The sequence below is a fragment of the Rhamphochromis longiceps genome, linkage group LG4, assembly GCF_057381845.1.
Source record: "Rhamphochromis longiceps isolate RC_006_pf linkage group LG4, R_longiceps_female_GT1.1, whole genome shotgun sequence".
In the NCBI taxonomy this organism is placed as follows: domain Eukaryota; kingdom Metazoa; phylum Chordata; class Actinopteri; order Cichliformes; family Cichlidae; genus Rhamphochromis; species Rhamphochromis longiceps.
In genome coordinates this window covers 35,050,416-35,074,038 of record NC_140560.1, presented here as the reverse complement: position 1 = coordinate 35,074,038, position 23,623 = coordinate 35,050,416, and the positions used below count along the sequence as shown (strand labels likewise).

Here is a 23,623-nt window from a genome sequence, read left to right as displayed (position 1 = left end):
ACAGCTGGACAGGTTTACTGCAACGCCCACAACAAGGTGGTATAAATATTATTACCTGTTCTCATGTAAATCCTGGCATATCTGAGGACCCAGAGATCCATTGGAGGATCCTAGGCTCGGGGTTGTGTCCACTGCGGGATCAATACTGTTAACTGATGAATTTGTTACATGATCTCTTGAACAAGCCACCTACTATAGAAGCATGTGACAGCTGAGAAAGCTGCAGACCATTTTTCTTTCTTTTGTGTGCTTACTTTGTGCCCCTCCTGTTTCTTCTGAGACGCTTCAGCCTAGTTGCCCAGATTAAAGCTGGGTAAACACTGTGCGATTCAGCTCCTGCTCAAACTGTACGATTGACTCGCAGAGGTTAGAAGTTCGTAGGTCACGATGCAGGTCTCACACTATACGACCTTTCCAAAGTTCTACAAGTGCCTCCATCGCTTGTGTCCAGATCACACGCTGCACTGCCGCGCTACTCCGTCTTTTTCACCGACATTTATGTGTGACAAGCTGCGGTGACACCCTCACGACGATGATGGTGTCACGGCCCGATTTTGGCCTTCATCGTGCGTCGTGCATCGTGTAGTATACGTGGGGTAACGAGAATCAATTAACACCTCACGACCAGCTCCCGATCATCAATTGCTTGGTCGGGAGGATTTCAAACCTGTTTGAAATCCTCACAACCAGTGTTGAAAACTTAGCGACTTTGTCGCTATATTTAGCGAGTTTTCAGACCCCTTAGCGACTTTTTTTTTCTAAAAAAATTACATTAGCATGATCTATTATGCAAATTAGGCGATGACATCATTTAGCGACTTCTAGCGATTTTTGGGACAGCCAATAGTGATTTTCCTTACTGAGGAGTTGGCAACACTGCTCACGACCACGTGATGCACGACGATGCACGATGAATGCCCAAATCGGGCCGATCGCCAAAACGGTTGCACGACTGAAAAATCGGCTCAAAATGGGCCAAAAATCGCACAGTGTATGCCCAGCTTAAGACTCTGTCTGCATGTTTCAGCTTGCATGCAACCAGTGGCGTAAAATGAATCTAAATATGTTAAAGTGTTAGACAGAGGAGGTGTTTTTAAACCATTCACTAAGTCTACTGCATCATAGTCTCTTAAAGATAAACCTGCACAGTGAATACACATAAACCTCTTTGTAAACAAGTGATGGTCTCTGCTGGTGGTTCCCTCTGTCAGACGCTTCCCAGCAGGATACAGTCAGATTAGCAGCATCTCATTGATGGCTTGTGAACATCCTCGTTTCATCATGTTCACACAGTGGGAAGCTTCACATCCCACCTCAGCCCCATCCTCGCACAAAGTGAAGAGGGTTGTCACGTGCTACGGTGTTGCTGGCAGAAACCACACTCAGACCGGCACAAGTAACGCTTATCAATGTAACCTATCACACGTTAGGTTTAAATTACATGTGCTGAGGACTTTTTTCTTTTCCTTCACTACGCCATTCACGGGTACAGGTCTGGTGATCGTTCAGGTCAGCCCATGTGATGGAGCACTCGCACTCACTCCGCTTCTTGATCAAATAGCCCTTACATAGCCTCGAGGTTAATTTTGGCTAAGGCTCAAGCTAAACCTTTGATGATATAAAAGTGAAGCTTAAGATTTCTTGAATGGCCACTGAGGATAACCCATACACTGTACATGGAGGATAGGTGTAGCTTGTCAAGGTGAAGGGATCTGAAAAGTGAAGCAAGCATAGGTATTTTTAAATATCTCAACCTTGTGAATTTTGTTAAGGCTTAAAGTTAGAACACGTTGACTGGCAGGTTTGTTGATCAGCCAGCTGTAGCTGAGAGCTGTTTGCTAGGCTTCCTACTGCTAATTGGACCTCTCATGGATGTTTGTGCTGTTGGTGCCTTTTGGAGCGTTTTAATGGAAGTAAGTGAAAACAATAAATATGTCTTGCTGAGAGATACAGACGGTCTTTGTCCTTTGAGTTTTGGTGAGAAACTTCTGGTATTTTCTCGTATATTATGGTTGTTATTAGCATGTTACTTAGCACCAGTTAGAACCCAGAGAGGATGGATGTAGCTTGCTATCTTGCACACCAGGTTCTGGACTAAACATGGCCACTTCTCGCTCCAAAAAGAAAACCAACAGGGAGGTTTCCAAAAGGTTAACACACACTTCAAAATGTGGATTGGAGAATAGGTGTCACGTTAGCTATGGCTATTATTTATATATCATACAGTTAGTATAGCTGTATTTAAAGCATGTTTAATGCTTTGAAGAAAGCACTGAAGTCTTTTTTTTAATAGTTGGTTGATATTTCCATTCTTCAGTTTTTTTAGCTTTAATTTACTCAAAAACTTTGTGTATTTTTGTGTGTATTTCTTGTTAAATGGGTAAAACCATAATGGGTAAATTACCTAATATGGTCAAACACTGCTGCAGTGCAAATAATCAGGTATAACATATATAGGGTGTTATAATGTAATTTTATATAATCTATATTTTATGTAATGAAATGATATACCACCCATAAAAAATGTCACAATACTAGTAAATGGGTATATAACTACAATATTAATTTTAATAAATTCATTAATTTTTGATTATATAAACAGTAATATGGGTTTTCATGTTTAACTTAAAAATGTCCAGAAAATGTTATTACAATATACTAAAAACCATACACTGTAATTTACAGTTTGGCCTCTTGTAGACAGAAAAATTCTGTTTCAGTCCAGGTACAACTTCACAGCGAAGCAGAATGAAACAGTTACACGTTTCAGGTACCTGTTGTTACCTGAGTCGATACTTGCAGCCCATTCAGGTTGAACAAGCAGTTTCACTTCTCCAGGATGGTGCATTCATGGGTGCCATTGCAAGAAAGTTTGCTGTGTCTCACAGCACAGTATTAAGAGGTTCCAGGAGACAGGCTGTTACACATGGAGAGCTGCAAAAGCTTGTAGAAGGGCATGAATCACACCGCAGAACCAATATCTGCTGCTTAGTGTGAGGAGCTGCAAGACTCCTACAAAATGCATATAGACCAAATTGTCAGAAACAGACTCCATGCCATCACCTAACACCCTCTAGCGGGACCTGTGTTCACAGCCCAGCACTGCAACTCATTTGGTATTTCAGAGAATATCAAAACTGGAACCTGTTTGCGTCACAGATGAGAGCACAACTTTAGTTATAGGAGACCGATCGAACACCAAATGCCTGCTGGAAATCTCCTCCTCTGTTTCTCGCACGTATTACCTTAAGTTTTAAAAAAATAGTTTTGAAGTTTGTGTACACATTTACAAACCTTACAAACATATCCATCTTATATTTACATGCTTATTAAAACTGCATATGACCATTCATTTACACGGGAGCTGTCTTAAACTGTTCAACAGTTTCAAGCAGCTTTAATTCTGGACATTTAAGTAACAGGGCTGTTGAACACTGAGCTGTTCTGACTGCAAATAAACTGTGAATAGTTTAAAAAAATCCGGAGTGCTTTCATTTTGGTTGCATGAAAAGAAAGGTGTTACTTTTTTCTGCTGGCATTTGATCAAATGGACACGAGAGCCGAGCTCGGACTCTGGAGAGGGCCCGGCCTCTGGTGTTCTGCACATTGATCTGCTCTGTGACCTGTACTGTCTGAAGTCTGGAGTATCTGCTGTGCTTCACGAGTTAAAGTCCAGGTTGAGGGAGGGAAAAACTCTGAGTTTGCCTAGAATGTGTGAAAAAAATGAAGGAGAAAACAGAAGGGAAGGAGGTAAAGAATGACTGAGAATTGTGAGCATCCAGCGTGTGTGACTTCAGCAAAACTAGTGCCGTTGTTATCTCGGTAGCAGATGGAGAATGAATGGTGTGTATGGTGTGTGATTAATGAAGGCTGTCAATAAGACAATGCAGGCAGGATATCTGTGAGGCAGTAAGCTTTGTATTTAATTGAACACTGGAGCAAAGAAACAGGACTTTTAAGAGCTTGGAAGATAGTTATGTGCAATATCACAATATAATTTAGGCAGTTACATTCAACAAACATCTAATTATGGTCAATTTTGGAGGGATTTGGAATGAATTTGCAGATTTTGTGTCTTGTTTTCACTTTGTTTTCTTCAGGTATGTTAAAATCACTCATGAAACCGTGGCCATTTGGATGCATTGTGACATTTATAGCAATGGCTGCTCTTATTTGTTGTAAAACCCTGCAGCTACTCTAATAAACATAAGGCTTCCTTTGGTCTACCCTAACGAGGATGTTTCCATGATATTTGAGGAGGGAGTTTGCAAGAACTCCCATAACTGTTGTTATTATCGTTATGACGGTAATTATCATTATCATTTTCTGGACAGAGTCCTCATCTCTGATGCGCAGCTCAGCGGCCCTCTAACTTTTCTTGGTGGGTAAAATTGACCAAGGTGATGAGGTCTGGGATCATTTGAGGTATACAACTAATCCATCTGTGGTCCGCCGGTGCTTTGCCGAGCCCATTAGGAAATTACTCTAATCACATCCGAGTTATGGATTATTATCATCTGCAGGTAGCCACTTCATAATCATTCACTGCTTAATTTGTGGGTTATAAAATCACGAAAGGGATCATTCTGTGGATCCTGTGTAGGATTCACAATGAGAAATGTCTTATGTGACAGAAAGGAAATAATGAGGTTCATGTAAATGCAATGAACAGCAGCACATCAGTGCAGACCACAAGAAGGTAAGACACACCACACAGTTCCCACAGAGACAGTCATTTTGGATCAAAGGAGAGCCCTGTAAATGATGCGAACCACATTTGATTAGCAGAGTCATTTGTGGTTTCTTAATTAGTCATTTAGTCAGAAATAAAGTCATTTATTTATATACTATAAAGTTTATGCTGCATAAATGCCAATACATATCACACAGTTAGGATTGAAAGCCAGGTCAAATCTGTGAAACTAAGTCAATGAAGAGATCTGAGGTTCTTCCCTTCTAGAGGGAGTCAAGGAAACATGGATGTGTCCTATGCAGAAGCCTTCAGTCAAGTAAATTCAGCCACCTTCAGTCACCTTTCTCATTCACTATGTGTTAACAGACCTCTCTGCAGTGATTCATACTTGTTATCAACCTCGGTCTCTCTTCCACAGCATGTCTTTATCCTGTCTTCCTTCTCTCACCCCAACCAGTCGCAGCAGATGGCCCCGCCCCTCCCTGAGCCTGGTTCTGCTGGAGGTTTCTTCCTGTTAAAAGGGAGTTTTTCCTTCCCACTGTCGCCATGACCCCCTATGAGTGCTTGCTCATAGGGGGTCATATGATTGTTGGGTTTTTCTGTGTATGCATTATTGTGGGGTCTACCTTACAAAATAAAGCACCTTGAAGCGACTGTTGTTGTGATTTGGCGCTGTATAAATACAACTGAATTGTATTTATACAGTGTATGCAGCACTTTTCATATACTTTGAATGCTTTTCTTTTTCCTTTTATTATGATTTAAAACACAAAGGATTAAAACACTTAAGGCACTCTCTTGTGACTGTAAGAATCTCAGACGAATGCTCGATTGGCTGTCAAACTCATAAAATTAACACAAAAAAACTTAGACTGTATTTATCTGCAGAATGCACATCCTTTCCAGGTTATTGTTACTTTTTATGTTATAGTTATACAATTTCCTCCCACCCATCCCCTCCACCCCCATTCACCAACTATCACTAGAGGCTATCTCACACACAGCTCTGCTACTGACTGCTCTCATTTAAGCAACAGCGAAGCAGTATGTCGGAGGGATCGATAGCAGCCGCCTACGAGAAAGTCGTATGTGTGTGTGCTTTGCAGTGGGAACAGCCGCAGCCTGTTAGCTGCATTCATCTTCAAACTCCCATGGTGCTATGGTCACCAGTGAATGGCACGGTGTTTACACAGGCTCCTTAAGCACCCTACTCTATTAACTCTCTGCATTTACATGGTGCCCACATCCATTCATTTCTCCCGGGAGGTGAGAACTCTCGTAGTGAACCATAGATTACATGAATTGTCCAATTTCTGCTCAGGTTGGATCCTATTGGTATAATAGCAGCAAAGATAATAGCCCTGTGGCTGGTCAGCCGCATTTATTATTTGAGTATTTCCTCTTTATGGTTAGGTAAATATTCTACTTAACAATCTAATGCATTCACTCATCTGCCAGCTATGAGTATGTGTTGCACAGTTGGAGCTTATATAAAGGTATTATTACAGTTTACAGTGTAGAATGATTGAAATTTAAGAGTGTTGGATGCAAATATGAGATGATAGACGGAGGAGATGAAATTCAGTTCTGATGAGTTTGAGAGTTTTAGTGTTTTGACAAAGTGACGAACAGACTAAGTTAAAGTAAGAGAAAACTGGAAATTCAAGAAAATTAAATAAAAACGTTTTTAGTATAAATCAAAGAATATAAACTCAAAGTATTTCATGAAGATCTTATAAAAATGGGCCCTGAATAAAACCAAGGAGTGCCAATTGTGAATCTGCAATATTGGAAAAAATCATCAGGTAGGAAGAAGGGGAAGAAAAGTAAATAAGTTAAAAGACTAGAACACACAGATTGAGAGAGACTCGTACAGTCAAATGGAGGAGACACAGTGAAAAGGTAAACACCAAAGAGCGCTATAAAAAATTCAAAAGTTGTCTAAAGTGGATGGTGAGGATAAGGCTATGGGTTTTTTCCTTTGGTTCTTGCTTGCTTGCCTTGTGTCCGTTCTTTGTTTGGCACATCAATCAATCAGAGCAGCGTTTGTCCCTCACGCTGCTGTGGCTTCTGATTGGATCACAGTGGTGATTCAGCAGCTCGAAATCCTTTGTCCTTCCAGACAACTCAGATCCCATATTTCAGCACAGATAAAACCCTGAAGTTCTCTGCATGTTTTTTTTGTTTTTTTCTTCAGAAAAATACCAACAACAACAAAGGAATGATTCATGAGTGTACTTGGTTATTTTGCATTGTTGGGATTAGCACTAGGGCTCAATAGCACAAGGATATATCCTTCTGACTGTTGGTTTGCTGATAGTAAGCGGGACCACTTTACAGTATACACCATATCACCTTTTTGAACACCAGTAGCTGTTGATGATGGTCGGAATCATTCAAGCAGCTATCTGAATTAATTAACCTGATAAAGGACACAGAGGGAACAGGATTAAATTGCTTAATGGCCAAACATTTGACCATTGCTCCTCAATTTGGGCCACAGTTGTCCAAATAACCTTGTTCGTTTTTCCATCTAAATGCAAATGGATGGGTGTTGAAGAAAGTGGAAACCACTGCTATTTGCCATCTGCCCATTTGTGTGTGCACTATTGTGACCATTAGGTTTTGTTCTGGTATTGTACAAAATGCATGGCCTGCTCACTCCGCTATGAATTTCAAGAGGGTTTCAGATGTACCAGGACATGATGGGAGCAAAAGGTATTAATACATGTGTCATAAAAGTAATGAGGCTCAGTGCTTTTTGTTGATGGTGTCAGTGACCAGGAATGCAAAGGCAGGTTGGGGTACAGGTATTTTTGTGTGTTCTTTGAAATTATTATAAAGCGAAACCAACCACATTGTAATTCTCAGTGGATCCAAATCTGTTTTTTTGTCTTAGAGATATGCACAAGGTGTCTGTTGGTGTGCCAGGACACACCTGGTTATAACAATGCTGAGATGGTTCTTATGCCCAACTCATCTTTTATGTAGTCCTGTGAAAAATTTATCTCATAGAACAACCTTTACCGGCAATAACCTTGAAGTAAACATTTTCTGTATGACAACCTCTCAGGTTGTTTTGTAGGAATTTTGACCAACTCTTCTTCATTAATTGCTTCAGTTCTGTGATTTTGCAGGCATTCATCTAAGCACAGCTCTCTTAAGGCCAAGCCCCAGCATTTCAGTCAGGGTGAGGTCTGTACTCTGACTGGACCATTCTACTGTAGATTCACTGATTTGCTTGGCATCATCATCATCCTGTTGCATGATCCAATTTTTAGGCCAAGCTTTATCTGTCCGACAGAAGGCCTCACATTTGACTCTAGGATAGCTTGGTGTACCGAGGAGTTCACAGTCAACTCAATTCCTGGAAGGTAGCTTGAGTTGACTGTTATTGTGAGTAACAGTGTACTGTGATTGAAAGGAAAGGAAATGAAGTGAATAAAAGAAAAAACATACTCGGTATTTTTCTAATTATTCTGTAATGCACGCTGACTTCTCACACTAACTGAGGCCTGTAGAGTCTGAATGTAGCTCTTATTTTTTTTTTTGTAATTTCACTGAGCATTGCATGGTCAGCACCTAAATGCTGCATATCAGTAAACTGCTAAAACCTTTTGCTTTTATAGAGGTGGTCACACTTCCAGATGATCAAGTAGATTTTATTAAGTGCACTTAACTGTTATTTACCCCCAGAATTCCTATGGAAACACTTCCAGGACTGCATAAATTCTTTTTTCACTGTAGATTATTGTAAGACAGCCCTTTGGACTCATTTTTGAATGCAGAATCTTACTCTACTTACTTTATCTAGAGCAGACCTTCCCAAAGTGTGGGGCCTACCCCCCTGGGGGGGTATGGCGCAGAGCCATTGCGGGGGGCAGTATGAAAAGGGGAAAAAAAACAACAACGCTTGGACACTACTAGTACGGGGCGCCCACACAAACGCAAAGCAGGAGATGAAGCATCGCTGAATATGTTTCCAAACCAACTTCATTCTAAGCCAAAGACTAGAAAATATGGTGAAGCAAATCTTCCCTTTGGCTTCACCTGCACAAGTGCCGAGGTAGGTCTCCCCTGCAGAATTGGTTTTCCCTTCCTCGGGAGCAGCGCTGGGCTCTTCCTATCACGGACAAACAGTATCCCACATTCTTGATTTTTAGTTCACAAACACTTGTTGTAATGACTAACTACTCCTGACATTTTGGAGATCTTTGCTCTTTATACAGTAAAGTTACAGCTGGATACAAATAACATCAGGCTGATCCTGCCACGATTTGTCCCCCGGTTCAAATCACGGACAAACAGGATCCCACAGCTGTTTATGTTTTTAAACCTATTTTGCACAGAGAGGCATTTTTTGAAAAAGGTATTGTAATTATTGCAATGTTGAATATTATTACACAGGAAAAAAACAACTACACGTAAAATAATTACACTGTGACGCCTCTGCCTTTCTAAATGGAGGAACAGTAACTGCGATTCTGCAATTCATCTCATGTAAACAATAACGTGGCGCACAGCGTGATGTGAAAAAAGATGTGAACATTTTTCTTGTAAAACAAAAGGGGGCCTAGCAATAAAGTTTGGGAACCACTGATCTAGAGCATATTTATGGCCAATTTAGAATCACCAGCTAACCTGACATGCACTGGACTGTGTTAGGAAGCTAGAGTATCCATGGAAAGCACACAGAAGTGAACTCACCAGGGTTCAAACCAGGAAACTTGCTGGGAGGCTCCAGTTTTGACCAAGTATGCCACCTGTGAAGGATTAATTAGTGAAGTAGATCGCCCACTTTTTTGCAAAAAGGCTATCAGACGAGGGTAGTGAAACGTCAAATGCTCAAACCACAAACAAAAACAATAATTGTGTCTCACTGCTGAAACCATCATGTTTCCAAAGGTTTGCATTGCAAGCTTCACAGTTTTGCAACCTCTTAGTGAGTAGTTGGCGAGAGTTCAATGCAAAGTACTGACTGTCAGGGCAATCTGCTAGCAACAAAAGCAATTGCAAGGAGGTTTTTGCTGCAGCATCATATCTTTCTTTGTGACTAATTTCACCTAGCAACAGCAAGCAACCTCCTGCAAACACTTACCAACTGGCCCGAATTCACATTTTTTCCAGCCGTAAGCAGTAAGGTTAGTGACCAGGCCTATGTGGCAGAGACCTTACTTTGTTTTTTACTGGCTTTTGGAGGAAAACTCCTGTGGCCATTTGAGGAACTGCAGTTTTTGGTGCTTCTGCATCTGCATAATATCCAAGTCCTCCCCAGGTTCACGCTACGGGTTTCCGAGTTTTGTTATCTTGGACTTATATAAGCACACGTTATTAAACGCATATATACAACACACATGGTTTGCTTTAATAATTTGTAAACAGAAAAATGCACAAGAACAGTCATAATTTGTTTGTTGAAGCCTTTAAGTTAGTCTCCGGTTATTTGTGCAGTTACATAGACGTGTTTTCATTCATACCACATTTATCTGTATTATAAAAACTCCTCTTTGACTATGAAAGACAATACAATCCTAAATAAAAAGGACAACAAAGCCTGTACGGCAGCCAATGAACTTCACAACTTTTTAAAAAGAGTAATAGAGCTATAGAGCTATACTGCATGAACAGGAAATATTGCACATAGAGAAAAGGCTCTTGGGATGACATCATTATTAATTAAGTGAAAAGAAGGAGCAGAAGTTTGTGAAATTAGTCGAGCGAGTTGGATGAACACATATCTGTCTAAAGCAGTCTATTAATCACGCCTTCTTCAAATGGCCCTCATTTGTGCAAGCACTTTCCAATATAGGAAGAAAAAAATAGTGTACAAAGACGGTAAAGTTGGAAAAAAGACAACCTCAAACTGACATCATTAAATGCATATCTGACATTAAAACATAAAGTGGCACATTAAAACAAAGAAATACATTTCTTGAACTTAAGATACATTTGGCCAACCTTTCATGCTCCACAACGTAAATCAATTTTAAATGTATTGTTATGACAAGAAATGAAGCACACTTAAGGAAAACGTGCAACAATGCATGAGCGTACTTGAGCATAATCACAGAATTGAATGGAATGAGCCATTGCTTTCCTTTGAAGTTTTCCATTTAAATTGCACAGTCCAAATCACAAGTAACATTGTATCCAAGTTGTATATACAGTGGCTGACCACTCAAATATCGAAAGAAACAACAGTTTTCCTGATATCTTACTTGTCCAGTCTGCTGAGAGTTGTCACAAAGAGACACGATTTCAATTTCTTATTTCCTGACATTTTGGGAATGGAAATAGCAAGTCTGTAGAAATACAAAGGTTATTCTGAGGAGCATTTCCTGACCTTTAATGAAAACATAATGTCATTTCTGGCCTTTATACCATAAACTGAGCTACAATATAAAAGTTGGATGTAGCTTTAAATCTCTAATTTATGGAGCCCCGCAGGGGACATGGGAGAAAAAACAATTAAGACGGACTTTTGCGAGATATCGCAAAACAAACTCGGGATCTCGCAAAAGTTTTAGCCGCATTCTTCGGAGGCCGCCAGCTCGAAGCCGACCGGGAGGTCGAGGCACGATGTGCCGGGAAAGCGGTGTTCCTCCCGGCTGTAGTAGGTCTCGACCTCCCGTTAGCTTCGAGATGGTGGGTGTCAGATCTCCGAAAACGTCGGAGCACTTTTGCAAATATGTGATGTCTTGTAAACCGAGCAGGTATCTGACGTTTACACAACTACATTCACGCCTCAAAATATCTTAAAAGTGTATTTTGTGACCCAGAAAGAGTTTGTTTTGTGAGATCTCGCAAAAGTTTTGCGAGATCCCGAGTTAGTTTTGCGGGATCTCACAAAAGTCCGCCTTAATTTTTCTTCTCCCATGTCCCCTGCGGGGCTCCGTACTAATTTAATAAAAGTCTATCAGAAAATGACTGTACTGCTCACTTGATGTGTGACACTTTCTGTATGAGTTCATAGTTTCAATTGTTAGTTACAAATTATCTTTAATTTAGCAGGATGTTTATTTCTAAAGGGTGTGAAAGTGTTTTTGGATTCTCCATCAGACACACCGCTTCAGCAGAAAGCTGAAGTTGGTGGCTACGTCCATCTTTTATATTCAGTCTAGGCTTAAATTAAGATGGGACTTGTCTTAGTGAGAAAGCTATTTTTTTGGACATGTGACCATTTCCTAAAGGAGGTGCTTAACTGGCTTTCCCTGGGATTTGAATTGGGACTTAAATAGGGACTAGATTGGCAGGAAGCAGCATGACACTCCACCTGTAGTTAAAAAGTGCAATGGCACGCTTAAATTTTCCTGCACTTAATAGAAATTTGCCTTAAAAAACTGTCTTTGGCAATCTTTATGACACACTGTGGCGAGTCCATGTAGAAAACCCAAGCCCTGAAGGAATTACACAAATCCTAACAGCCACACTTCTATTAATAGTATAAAATCTGGACCCCGACTGTCTCACTTCCTGGACTGGATCTTCATATAGCAACCGAGAAAACCTTCCCCACCTCCCAGGTCAACTGAAAACAGAAGCACAGTATTTTCACATACCTGTAAGCCCATAAAACTTTAATAAATCTTATTCGAGTAAAGTTTAAACAACTTTCAATAAGAATTGGAAGATTGATATATCTAATGGTTGTTTTGGCTGCAAAGTTTGAGACTTCTTCAATTGAATTTTTGAGGTATATATACTGCAACATCTCTCACCGTATAGGTTTTCGCTGCTGGTTCTGCTGGTAAACTATAGTCAATAATATTGCACAGAAAGCAAAGACAACAAGCATGATTGTTCAGTTAAGAGCATATGGGATTCCATACAATGAGGCAATTGCTTTAATGAAAATATCTCAAACATTTTAATCAATGCTTCACTGACAGGCGATGTGATGTCCTCTTTAGTACTGATTGGTCCATCACATCGACAAACTATTACACAACTTGTGCACTTCTTAACACGGAGTGCTTGATATGTAGAGATGGAAGCAGCTGACCAATCACAAACTGAGAATTATGGATGGATGGGGTTACGGATGACAAAGCAAGGATATGGAAATTCAGCAAATTTGAATGACCATCAGGCTCCGTTTTCACCTGTAGACTTATTTCTGCAGACTGAAGCTGCCAGTCAACACTGGTAAAAGTTTTTTTCACACACAATCATTCTATGCTACAAGCACAGTTAGAAAAGAAAAAAATACCCCCCAGATATATATTAAATCCACATATTTTGCCGACATCTGTGGAAATAATGTTATTTGGGGGAATTCACCTTATCTAAAACAAAATTTTAAAGTAGGAATCAAGGATTCCAGGTGGGAGAAAAAATAATGCCGGAGGGCCAGCTTTTCTAGGTTAATGCTGCTAATGTAGCCTATTTACAATCTCCTATTATATGCAACAAAAATAGCCTTGTTTTTCACTAATAAGCTGATATGTTCTGGCCATTCACCGAAGAAGAAGAAGAAGAAGAGAAAACTTAATCGAAAAAAAGGGAAGTCATTAATTGTGCTTTTTAACCCACAAATCCACTTCATCGCTGAAATGGGACAATTCAAGAGGCACCATCTGAAGTGCTTACATCAGTTAATGAGAATCTCTAAAGCTATAACAAGGACTGAAAATACAAATAGTAAATATATCATATTTATATATTTATAAAGTTGATACAATTCCCTTCCAGTCCCAAATCCAGTTTAAAAAATATTTTCTTCACATTGTCTAATGTCCGACATGAAGGATCTTTGTGTCGCCGCGCAAAGCCCTTATGATGCTCTAAAAGAGAGATGTCTTTGCCAGGGTTTGATTCTAATTATCCAAAATCTGGATGACACAGAAAGCTTGTGCTAAAAAGCCGGAAGAGTTATTTTTTTGTTCTCTTTTCTTAAATGCAGGAGGTTGTTTTGATGAGAAGACTGAACAGTTCTGCTGAGTATCCTTCTGTCGATGTTGGTGGTGGGTCTCAGGAATGCTTCAACCCCGGAGTTAAACAGTTACCTCGTTCTTACTGGCAGTGTGGTATGTGTGGTGGTGGCCGGGAATGTACTGCAGGTGGTCCACCGTGTGTGTTCGTCGGGAAGCAAACACCTGCCTCTTAGACGTGGTCACTTGCTGGTTGACCGTCAGCGTGTTGTAGGAGTCAGTAGAGGCACTGGGTTGAGAGTACATCTTGGTCACCTTGTGGCGGTCCATAACTGGCGTGGTGGGTATCAGCATGTCAGCATGAGACATCGCCCTCGCCATGGCCTTCTCCCGGAACTTGTCACGCCTCATTGCTGGGGACAGCAACAGCGGATCCTGGGAATGGAGGCGGTCCGCTGAGAGCAGCTGCTCTTCCGAGAGGTGGCGGCTGCTTCCATATGCTGCAGCCGCCATCACACCGTAGGAAGACAGGCCGTACTCTCCACGTCGCGGCGTCCTGGGAGGAGACAGGACGTGGTCCTGCGACATGGCCCTTTGGACTCGACGAGGACGTTGCCGCTGCTGGTGCTGCTGGTGTTGCTGGGGTTCTGCGTTCAGCTTCACCATGTGGGTTGGTCCCCGTCCACCAAAGTCAGGATGATGCTTCCTGGCGTAGTAGTCATCTATGTCTTTATCACCTGGGGAGTTAGGAGACAAAGATCATCAGGGAGAGGCAGGCATTGAGTCTTAATGGCTTTGCTTTGAATGGCTGTAATTTTGGATAGCTTGGCTTATGCCACATCTCTCCGCAGCTAGCTTTATTTCAACAAATTAGCAAAATGCACCCATCAATCACTGAAACAGCAACATTGCATCCCTGGTCAAAAATAGCTGCAGTACACTGGCAAAAACTGCAGTGTGGCTTATGAGGTGGAAAGACAGATGGGGGGTGGGGGTGCTGTTTCCATGCTCAACAGCGGGAGTCGGGAACCTTTCTTATAAACCAGGAAATGATGAGCATCCACCCAGTTTCTTAACTGTTTATCCAGCTTATGATCAGGAGCAGCCTGATCCTGTCTCCCCTCTCATAGGGCAAAAGGAAGGATACACCCTGGGCAAGTCATAAGTCCAGAACAAACAGAGAAAGGCAGACAATCACACATTCATACCCATGGCCAAGTCTTTAAACCGTGGGAGGAAAACTAAGAGAGTACTAGGAGAACATGCATATACAGAAAGGCACCAGTAAATCAGGGAACACTGAATAAACATGTTTATGTCGTTTATGTACACAGGAACACATGGTGAGCTTAGCTGTACTGACCTTCAGACTGTCACATAATGCCCGACGATCATCACTCTGCTCTTTCGGTATGAGTAATATAATCCAGTCGTGTCTAACCCTGGACTGTCAGCAGCATAAGTCAGTGTGTTAGGAATCAAAGGTTGCAGAATAATCCCACCTTGTAGCTCGTGAATTAAAAATTATCTTATTTCCATTTGATTTACAAAGAATTCTGGGTAATAAGACCCCGTTGCTAGAAAGTCTAAATTTGGTCCAATCATGACACAATGTGTTGAATGAATATTAAAGCAATGGTTGCTCATTGCCAAAATGTTTCCTGGGCAAGTCGTGCTTTGCAGCATATTAGATCATTTTTCATTCTGATACGTTTTAGTAATCAAAACAAATTATTGCACAAGCAAGAGCCTGTACCTGCATCAGAAAAAAAAACTCTCCCCAGTCTAAGGAGACTCTTTACTGAGCATAAAATCTCTTTTCTGTGGCTATTTGGGTATTAGAAGCTTTCTATCTACTATTATTGAAGGCCAGGCTCGTGCCATTTGTGTGGCTCAGTACAGATGACGGTTGCGTAGTGCGTCTCGCGACATCATTAAGTCAAATAACAAAACACTCAGCTGCGGCGGCAGATTAACCCGGTCTTTCACAAAAATGCGATCCCCACGGTAATAGTGGCAGTAAGAACTGATAACATAATCCCACACCAGCTGGAAAGTGCTATTCAAAGCAGTTTGAATTGTTTTGTCCTTTCCCTTCGTGAAAAACAGGATAACTCCAAGCTCTTGTCAATGTATTTGTCCTTCAGCATTGAGAACACTCATCAGCAAACCACAGTACTCAACAGTTCATGCGCGGGTGGTGCCTGAACGGGCAACCAGTCATTTAATCCTCTGCCAGAAAGCAGGCCGCCGCTCCGCTGTGTGCACACACTCCTAATGGTAAAATCATTACCGCAGTATTAGCCACAGGTAGCTCTCAGCAGACTTCTGTCTACCTGGTTTTTGGCTGTGCTCGCAAAAAGGGGAAGGCTACCAAGGAGCCTGCCTGATTAACTATTGTGCTGAGCAGTTGTTACCTCTGCAGTAGTTAATTACTGCAGAACACAGAGGTTGAATTGGCGCTTTAGGACTATATCACGCTTCACCAGGTCGTGGAGAAAGGGGATGATGGGAATTGTTTGTCTGGATGCTCATCTCTCTGGGAGAGATGTCACGCCTGGATGCAGAAGGTCACCTTATTTTCTCCCACTCTGAGGTTTTAATGTCCACTAGTCTGTGCATTCCTAATGAGGGAAGGCCAACTCTTGCCTGTGGCGATGCGGTCTAGCATTCTTCCCCGAAGGGTTGGTTTAGATATGACATTACGGCGGGAAATGTCAACCGAACTACAAGTATAGACACAACTGACAAGCTGCGGCTCATATCTCTAATGACAGGTCAAAGTAAAGTTTCCAGTCAATAAGATCTCAAGAGTTACACTCAGATAATGATATGGCATAAATAAGAAAAAAACCCACAACACGGAGCGGAGTCTATATAACCTTAGGGTCTGAAAAGGGAAGATTAAAGATTAAATTAGCATTCATTCCTTGTGGTAAAATGTCGTAAACTGTGGTCTATGTGAACACCACCATGGGGATATCTAAGGTTGCAAAAAGTCTCATAAAAAGTCTACGAGAAGCAACTTTCTGATTTCGTTTCCAAAAGGATGACCATCTGTGGTATTTTCTGCGAACTTGTTTGCTAACGAATTGTCAGTCGTTAGCTAATGAGCAAGCAGTTTAAGTCTTCCCAACTCCTCCCCACATATATTTTTTGCAGTCAAGATGCCTGAAAGGCTCATCTTGAGGCTTGAAAACAGGAATTTGCAAACCAACAGGTGACGTCACAGTAACGACATCTATCTTTTGTACTGTCTCGACTGTGGTGCAAAATGCCTGTTTTAGTATAGAAGTCTATGGGAAAATGACTGTACTGCTTTTATGATTTATGACCTCAGTAACCACTTTTCTATTCAGTTTATTGTCTCAATCTCTACTTTTTCTTTATATAACTCAGTATTTATCTTTAGATGGATGCTGAAGGATGTCATTCATTAGGGTTGATGCTTTGCTATTGACACATGTAGTAAAATGTAGCAACGTCCCCCACTTTCTACAAATTCCTACACATTGTTTACTTTTATATTTGAAGTCAAAGTTTTCATAGGACAGGACAAGAACAGATCAGAAAACAAGAGATGCTTTTTGTTACAATCAGCTGAAATTAGCTATTTTTTCCTTTCTGCCACTGAGATAAGTAAAGTCATCCTTGAAATGGCCTGCTCCTCTATAACTGCCTCCGCTTCCATTTGATTTAGGTCTTATTCTTTATGGATGTACACATGTTCCACTGTTTACAGTGTAAGTGGCTGAAATGATTTAAGAAGGGCAATGGAAATTACTTGATCTCATCTCTGCGGCTCAGATAAAACGCAGCACTTTACTGTTAAAATGATTGCGAGAGGCTGAAGGGTCCCAAATGTGAAGCAGAGCTACAACACAGGAAATTGCTAACAACTGCTAATTAAACCCCAGCTCCCACTTTGCTAGATTACATGCAGTATAGCCAGTGTATTTATGTGTCAGCTATTGATCACAGGACACCGTAATTATATAATGCGCTAACACTCGTGAAATTGGTGGAACATCAATTATAAAGTGATCGTCAGAGGTTTGGAGTAGGAGTGGTAGACTGTAAAAGGGGGATAGAGTAATATCATTTAGGTATTTCTTTTTGGGCGGATTAAAGGTGGCTTATTTGTTCTAAAAGGTGTTTTAATCCCTTTTAAGGGTGATTAAGGGGAAAAACAGCAGAGCCAAATATGATTGGTTTCTCCTTCTTTGTGCCGCCTCCTTGGAGGAGCTAAGCGGGTTATTTTAGAGCTGCGTCCTCAATCCCTGCGTCGTTGACGTCGTTGAAGGACGGAGAGGATGGAAGTGCCGCTCTCGCTCTCTCTCTCATACACACACAAAAACTACACACCAGAAATGATTTATAATTGCCAATTTTAAATTGCAAATAAACCATGCTAATTAAATTTACTAATCATCGTCTCTCCAGATGGTTTCCATTAAAATTGCAACTAATTATATTACTTTTAGGCTTGTTTCCAAAGATCTCACTCATGCTAGAACTTCTTTTTTCTTCAAGGGATGACTTTCCTTGCGTGTTTGACAAATTCTGCTGGGCCCCTGTCTCAAATTCAAAAAGCTTCTTTGTAGTTCAACATGATTCATCTCTGTGATTTTCTGTGTTTGTACAGGACTCTGGCAAGATAAGAGCAAAGCCCTGAGTTGATAAGTGAAAGAAAAGACAAACTTATAAAAGACAAATGTGGAATGCGCTGAGAGGAGATTGCTCTGATGCATGTTTTTCTATCACATAACCACACAGTGTAAAAAAGGACCAGTGACATGTTTAAGTGGCTTTCTCTGTGTGCGTACCTTGTCTTAAGATTCCTCCTGATGCTTTGAAGGTTTTATTTGAACCATTTTTGCAAACTCTTGTGAAGCTCTTTCTGAGCTTAAGGGAAAACTAAAGTACACCCAGAAGTTAGCGATGAAATGTGTACTTTCTGGGTGCTAAAGCTATAAGCGAGTAGGATAAAAGCAATTTTATATATACATATAATATATATGCCAGTTGTTAACAGTCATGTCAGCCCACATCAGCTGCTGGAATGACTGATCTGCTTCAGCTTTATATATTTTGTGGAATTTTAGAGCATTTAGAGCATACTATTTAAAAAGGGAGTTTTTCCTTCCTACTGTCGCCAAAGTGCTTGCTCATAGGGGGTCGTATGATTGTTGGGTTTTTCTCTGCATGTGTTATTGTAGGGTCTACCTTATAATATAAAGCACCTTGAGGCAACTCTTGTTGTGATTTGGGGCTGTATAAATAAAATTGAATTGAATTGAACTATTTAATGCCCCACTCACACAGGCCTAGATACTGGTTGGCAACTGCCTGGCAACCACCAGTTGCTAGAGAAAAAGCAGTTGCTTGAGGTTATAGGCAGTTGCTGTGAAATTGTCTGCAAAGCCAAGGACACACAGACCTAAAGATCTGCCAGTGACTCAGTGAGTAAGGAAAAATGTGTCTTCCCCGACAGATTGGAAAGTGATTGCTTGGTGTTTGGTAGGGAATAGGTATATGCAGCTGGAACAAAAACCTCCTTATCATTACACTGGATGCCTGTATTTTGTATGGAAGATGCATGTGTATTCTTTTTAATGCAATAGAAAAACATTCATACTTTATGTTGATGCAAATGTGTGGAGGTACTTTTAATGCAGTTGTTGAGTTTGATTAATTTTGGCTACATGGAAACATGCCCCAGAAACGTCAAGCATGAATAAGGCTATATGCAATCAATATTTGATTATAAAATCTCACTAAATACGTCAACTCAATGGACCCTAACAATCCACGTGCCCAGCCTAGAAATGAGCAAAGCTGCAGTTTAATGACCTGGGACTGAATTAATTCACAAGATAAACATAACATTAAATAAACAGCTTAATTTAAAGATCGCATTAAAAAATGTTTAATTCATAAATAGTCGAGATTTCCTATTTGTTTTCTTGTTCATGCCTCATGTCCCATCTTACTGTGCAATAAAGGTAAATGTAATTTACTGTCATTTAGGAAAGACCTTCCACACAGATGGAGCATACCTCAGGAAACTTGTGGCTTTAATGAAAGTTAAATAAATGAAGAAAAACTTGACTCATCACATGAAACCATTCTACGAACCAGTGGACAATGCACCAGTGAGGAGGTTAAAGCAGCAGCATCCACGTTATCATCAAACTGAAAATGTCACCATGAGGATAATGAACTGTAGTATTGGCGAGACATTAAAGTGCCATCCAGTTGTTGTATAGAAGCCATTCAGCTGAAAAAAAAAATGGTTCTTAATATGTCATTAAGAGACATTAGCAACATGACATGGGCCACAGATGGAACTAAATTACACGCCAATTAGATGTCAGTCTATGAGCCGATAGATGAGTGGATGGGAATGAGTGTGGAGCCTCTGAGCGTGCTGTCATGCATTTTAAAAAGTTTATTTCCCTAAAAAGGTGAAAAGTGAGAGTACTATCTGTATGATGAGCTAACAAACATCTGGAGGTAGTTATCATGATGCATGTCTCTGTAATGGACATTGAGATGTTTCATCGGGCCCGGCGCGGTGAATCGAGTAAAACCTCTAATGCACAGGCCCGACATGAGGGTGATGTCATCGCCTGTGTTTTTGCAGCGTATCAGGTATGACACAGTGATGGAGGACGACTGAAGGACCACTTGCTAGATCTGTGGAAAGTATTTACTTAAGTCAGACTTGAGGGCCAGCTCGTAGGAAGGCAGCAGATGGCTCAGGTTCTGGAAGGATCTGGACAGGGACAGGTCGTAGGCTTCCGTGGCTGAGGTCAGGATGTTGTTCATCCGCTGGGGTCGCTCTACAGGGGACAGGGGAGGAAGTGGTGCACTGCAGTCAGCACACAGTCAGTCAAAAGGATGGGCTCTACACTGGGAAATGTGTGTTGAGAAAGATTGAGCAGGACTACAGAGCATTTAGGGACTGTTTTACACATTTTTTCAACTTTTGGTAATAAAATTAATAAATAACTGAGACACTGAACAGCAAGTTAGAGTATTAAAAATGTGAATGTGGGCACGGGTAACTGGGGTAACCACTGTAACTACACCCACCATATCTTATGTGCATGCTGGTCAGATTTGGGCTGTTTTAAAGTCAGAACTAACAGAAAAGGCCAGTTATTTCTGTTCTTATCCTCCATATGCTCCTTGTTCCTCCTCCATCCACTCATGAAATGATGTGGTTCAAGTGGTTTTTGTATCTTTCTTCTGAACCATGTCGAAAGTTTTCGCCTATTCCTTGCGACCGTCTGCAACTTTTTCTTGGTTTTTTCCCCTTTGTTTTCAAAGTCGCTCTCACCCTTTTATATTTAAGCCTGGTACATGGCTCCATTCAGATGAGAACATCTTTTCTTTTGTGACATTTGGATAGTTTATTTTGGGCATATGTGTATGTATCCTTAAGATAGTTGCATGAGTTCTCTCAGAAATGCCAAAAACTTGGGGCTCGCTCCAAATGATCACTGTCATTTTTCTTTTGAACTGTGGTGCTTGTTAAAAATAGCCACAACTGAGCGGTGAATTTCGGCATCATTTCAGCTTGTGATGTCCTGCTTTTTGGAATCTGGCATGGCCAGGCAAACATCTCTACACATATTTCATTTTCAAGATGAACAGTTCTGCAAAAAAACTTTACAAATCCTTGTTTTTCATTTCAACATTTGTTGACCAACAGCTACCAGTGCGTCAGCCTTAACTACTTTATGGACAAAAGTCCCGCTGCCACTGGTGGAAAAAAATCAAGTATGCATATATCAAGGCATGCACTCTGCCTTTCCAAATATTTGTGAAAGAATGTTGTGCTCTAAAGAACTCAGTGAATTCGAGCATGGTATTCTCATAGGATGCCACTCTTGCAACAGAATTTCCTTCCTACTAGATATTCCACAGTCAACTGTAAACTGTATTTTTGCAAAATGGAAACATTTAGAAATCACAGCATCCCAACCAGTGCTGAGGCACATGGTGCATGAAATTCACCAGTAATTCCAGACTTCCAAAACTCCTCTGGGATTAACATCAGCACAAAAAGTGTGCACTGGGAGCTTCATGGTATAGGTTTCCATTGCCGAGCAGCTTCTGTAGGTAATGTAAAGGTAGCTCAGTACTTTTGACCATATAGTGTATCTGTTGGATGCATCAGTACAATCTATGGATGCACAATGTGAACCAAGCTTGCTGGGACTGGTTGATAGTTTACACTTCAGCCTTTTGTCTAAACATGGCTACTTCTGGCACTAAGAACCTCTCAGACTGGGATCCCAGTTTGGAAGATGTAATTTTAATTCTTTGCTGGACAGAAACATACTCAGAACTTTAAAAAGAAGAGATAACATGTTAGACTGAACTGAACTAAAAATTAAAAAGTCAGAATGGGCTGTATTTTAGAAAGGACTATGCTTAACAAAGAGCGCTTTGCTTGCTAAGGCTTGCTGAGGATTTTGCGTCAAGGCATTTCAAGGATATTATTTACTGAAGTTGCAGCTTCAATGAAATGACTAATTTGTCTTCTTTGCAGTTCTGAGTCAGCGGGAAACTGCGTCACTCAACTGCATCTAAGCAGCTCAAACGACAGATCATTTTGCACGCCTTTAACAGTTCATTTGGGGATATCTGTGATATGTATAACACCATTACAGCTCCCTGCACTGCACAGAGCTCCTGTGGCTTCAGAATTTAGGACGCCCAGTCACGGGTCAGGAGGCGCGGTGGGCGGAAAGGGCTGGGATTCAGGCAGGGACGCGGGTGCTGGATTTAAAAATAGGACCGGGCGACTACTGCAGCAAGGAGGATAGGGACACACAACACCAAGGAACATATGGTGTAGAGGGGAGACATTCACAGAATCAGAAAGTGTGTGTGGGGGTTTGTGGGGTAGGTTGAGTGAAGGAAGAGGAAAGAAAAAAAATGTGTGTAGAAAAGATTTTTAAGGTTGGACTAAAGGTCATGGATTGTAATGCAGCAATGTGAAGTTTTGCAACTGCAAAATATACACAAGCGCTTGAACAAAAGGAAAGAAAAGGAGAATAATGACCCTCAGTGTGCAGGAAAAGAATTCAGTTGCTACTATACATGAATTATGTTAAAGAAAAACTGATGAAAAGATACACATAAACACCATGTGTATGTGTATTACTTACCGTATCTCATTTGTCTGTGGGCTAACAAATCCAAGTGAGAAAGAAAGGATCAATAACAATCAATGTGCACAGTATGTTTCAAACTAGAGGTCGCCCTTGGTCAAAAACAATATTGCAGGAATGCTGCCAAGGGTTAACAAAAACGTCCAAACCAGCAACTCTTGAATTATGCATTGCAGCTATGATCCTCATCAGAAGCTAAATAGACTTCAAAAGTGCTGTTTGAAGAGTTTTATTTGGTTCTGAAAGCACTTTCGAAACCCATTTTCCCATGAAAAGCCGGCCTGTTTAAGAGGCAGACAAGCGCAGGCAGGATGTGGATGGCAGCGCTCCGTTAATGGTAAAAAACTTTGTTTAATGACTCAATGACGATAACTTTAACCCGAAACAGTGACACAAAACACTGGCCTCTGCAGTTTTAGAATATCACAGAGGGGATTTTTGTAAGTAATTAAAAATCCAGGTTGCCTCTTTCATTTCACAGCCATTTAGATGCAGAACCGTTCAGTAATTCCACAGTGAAGAGCTGCTCCCCTTTCACAGAAAATCACATTTAGAAAAATAGATGGGATGCTATGAGAGTAACTGGGTTTTCAATAACTCGAGCAAACTGCACAGGCGATCCTTTGATTATCACACTTTCTGCTTTTCATTTTCTCCGAGGATTTCTTTATCAGCTCCTCGTACTTTAAATTCCCTGTGAAAGGCATACTTTTGTTTTTGAAATTGGAAATAGTCTATCACAGAAATTGCTCGGCTTTCTATCACTTAGAGATAATAATGCATATCATTTTGGAAAATGAAGCCAATGACTGCCATGAAATCAGGCTAAACTAAAAAGAGTATATCACGTTATCAGTCTAGGGTTACACAGT

General features: G+C 40.8%; 1 protein-coding gene across 3 annotated transcripts in view; it reads right to left on the bottom strand.

Moving 5' to 3' along the window:
- Positions 1-10,111: 10,111 nt before the first annotated feature.
- Positions 10,112-23,623, bottom strand: part of shisa6a (shisa family member 6a) — an 88,533-nt gene continuing 75,021 nt past the window's right edge. The window contains exons 7-9 of one of the 3 annotated variants that reach the window (XM_085404727.1): positions 22,749-22,769; positions 20,280-20,408; positions 10,112-14,300 (exon numbers count right to left, since the gene is read on the bottom strand). In XM_085404727.1, the coding sequence (XP_085260853.1) occupies positions 13,687-14,300; positions 20,280-20,408; positions 22,749-22,769 (764 nt within the window). In that variant the 3' untranslated portion in view covers positions 10,112-13,686. The remainder of the gene's footprint in view (positions 14,301-20,279; positions 20,409-22,748; positions 22,770-23,623) is intronic. The other 2 variants (XM_085404728.1, XM_085404729.1) reach the window with 2 other exon arrangements.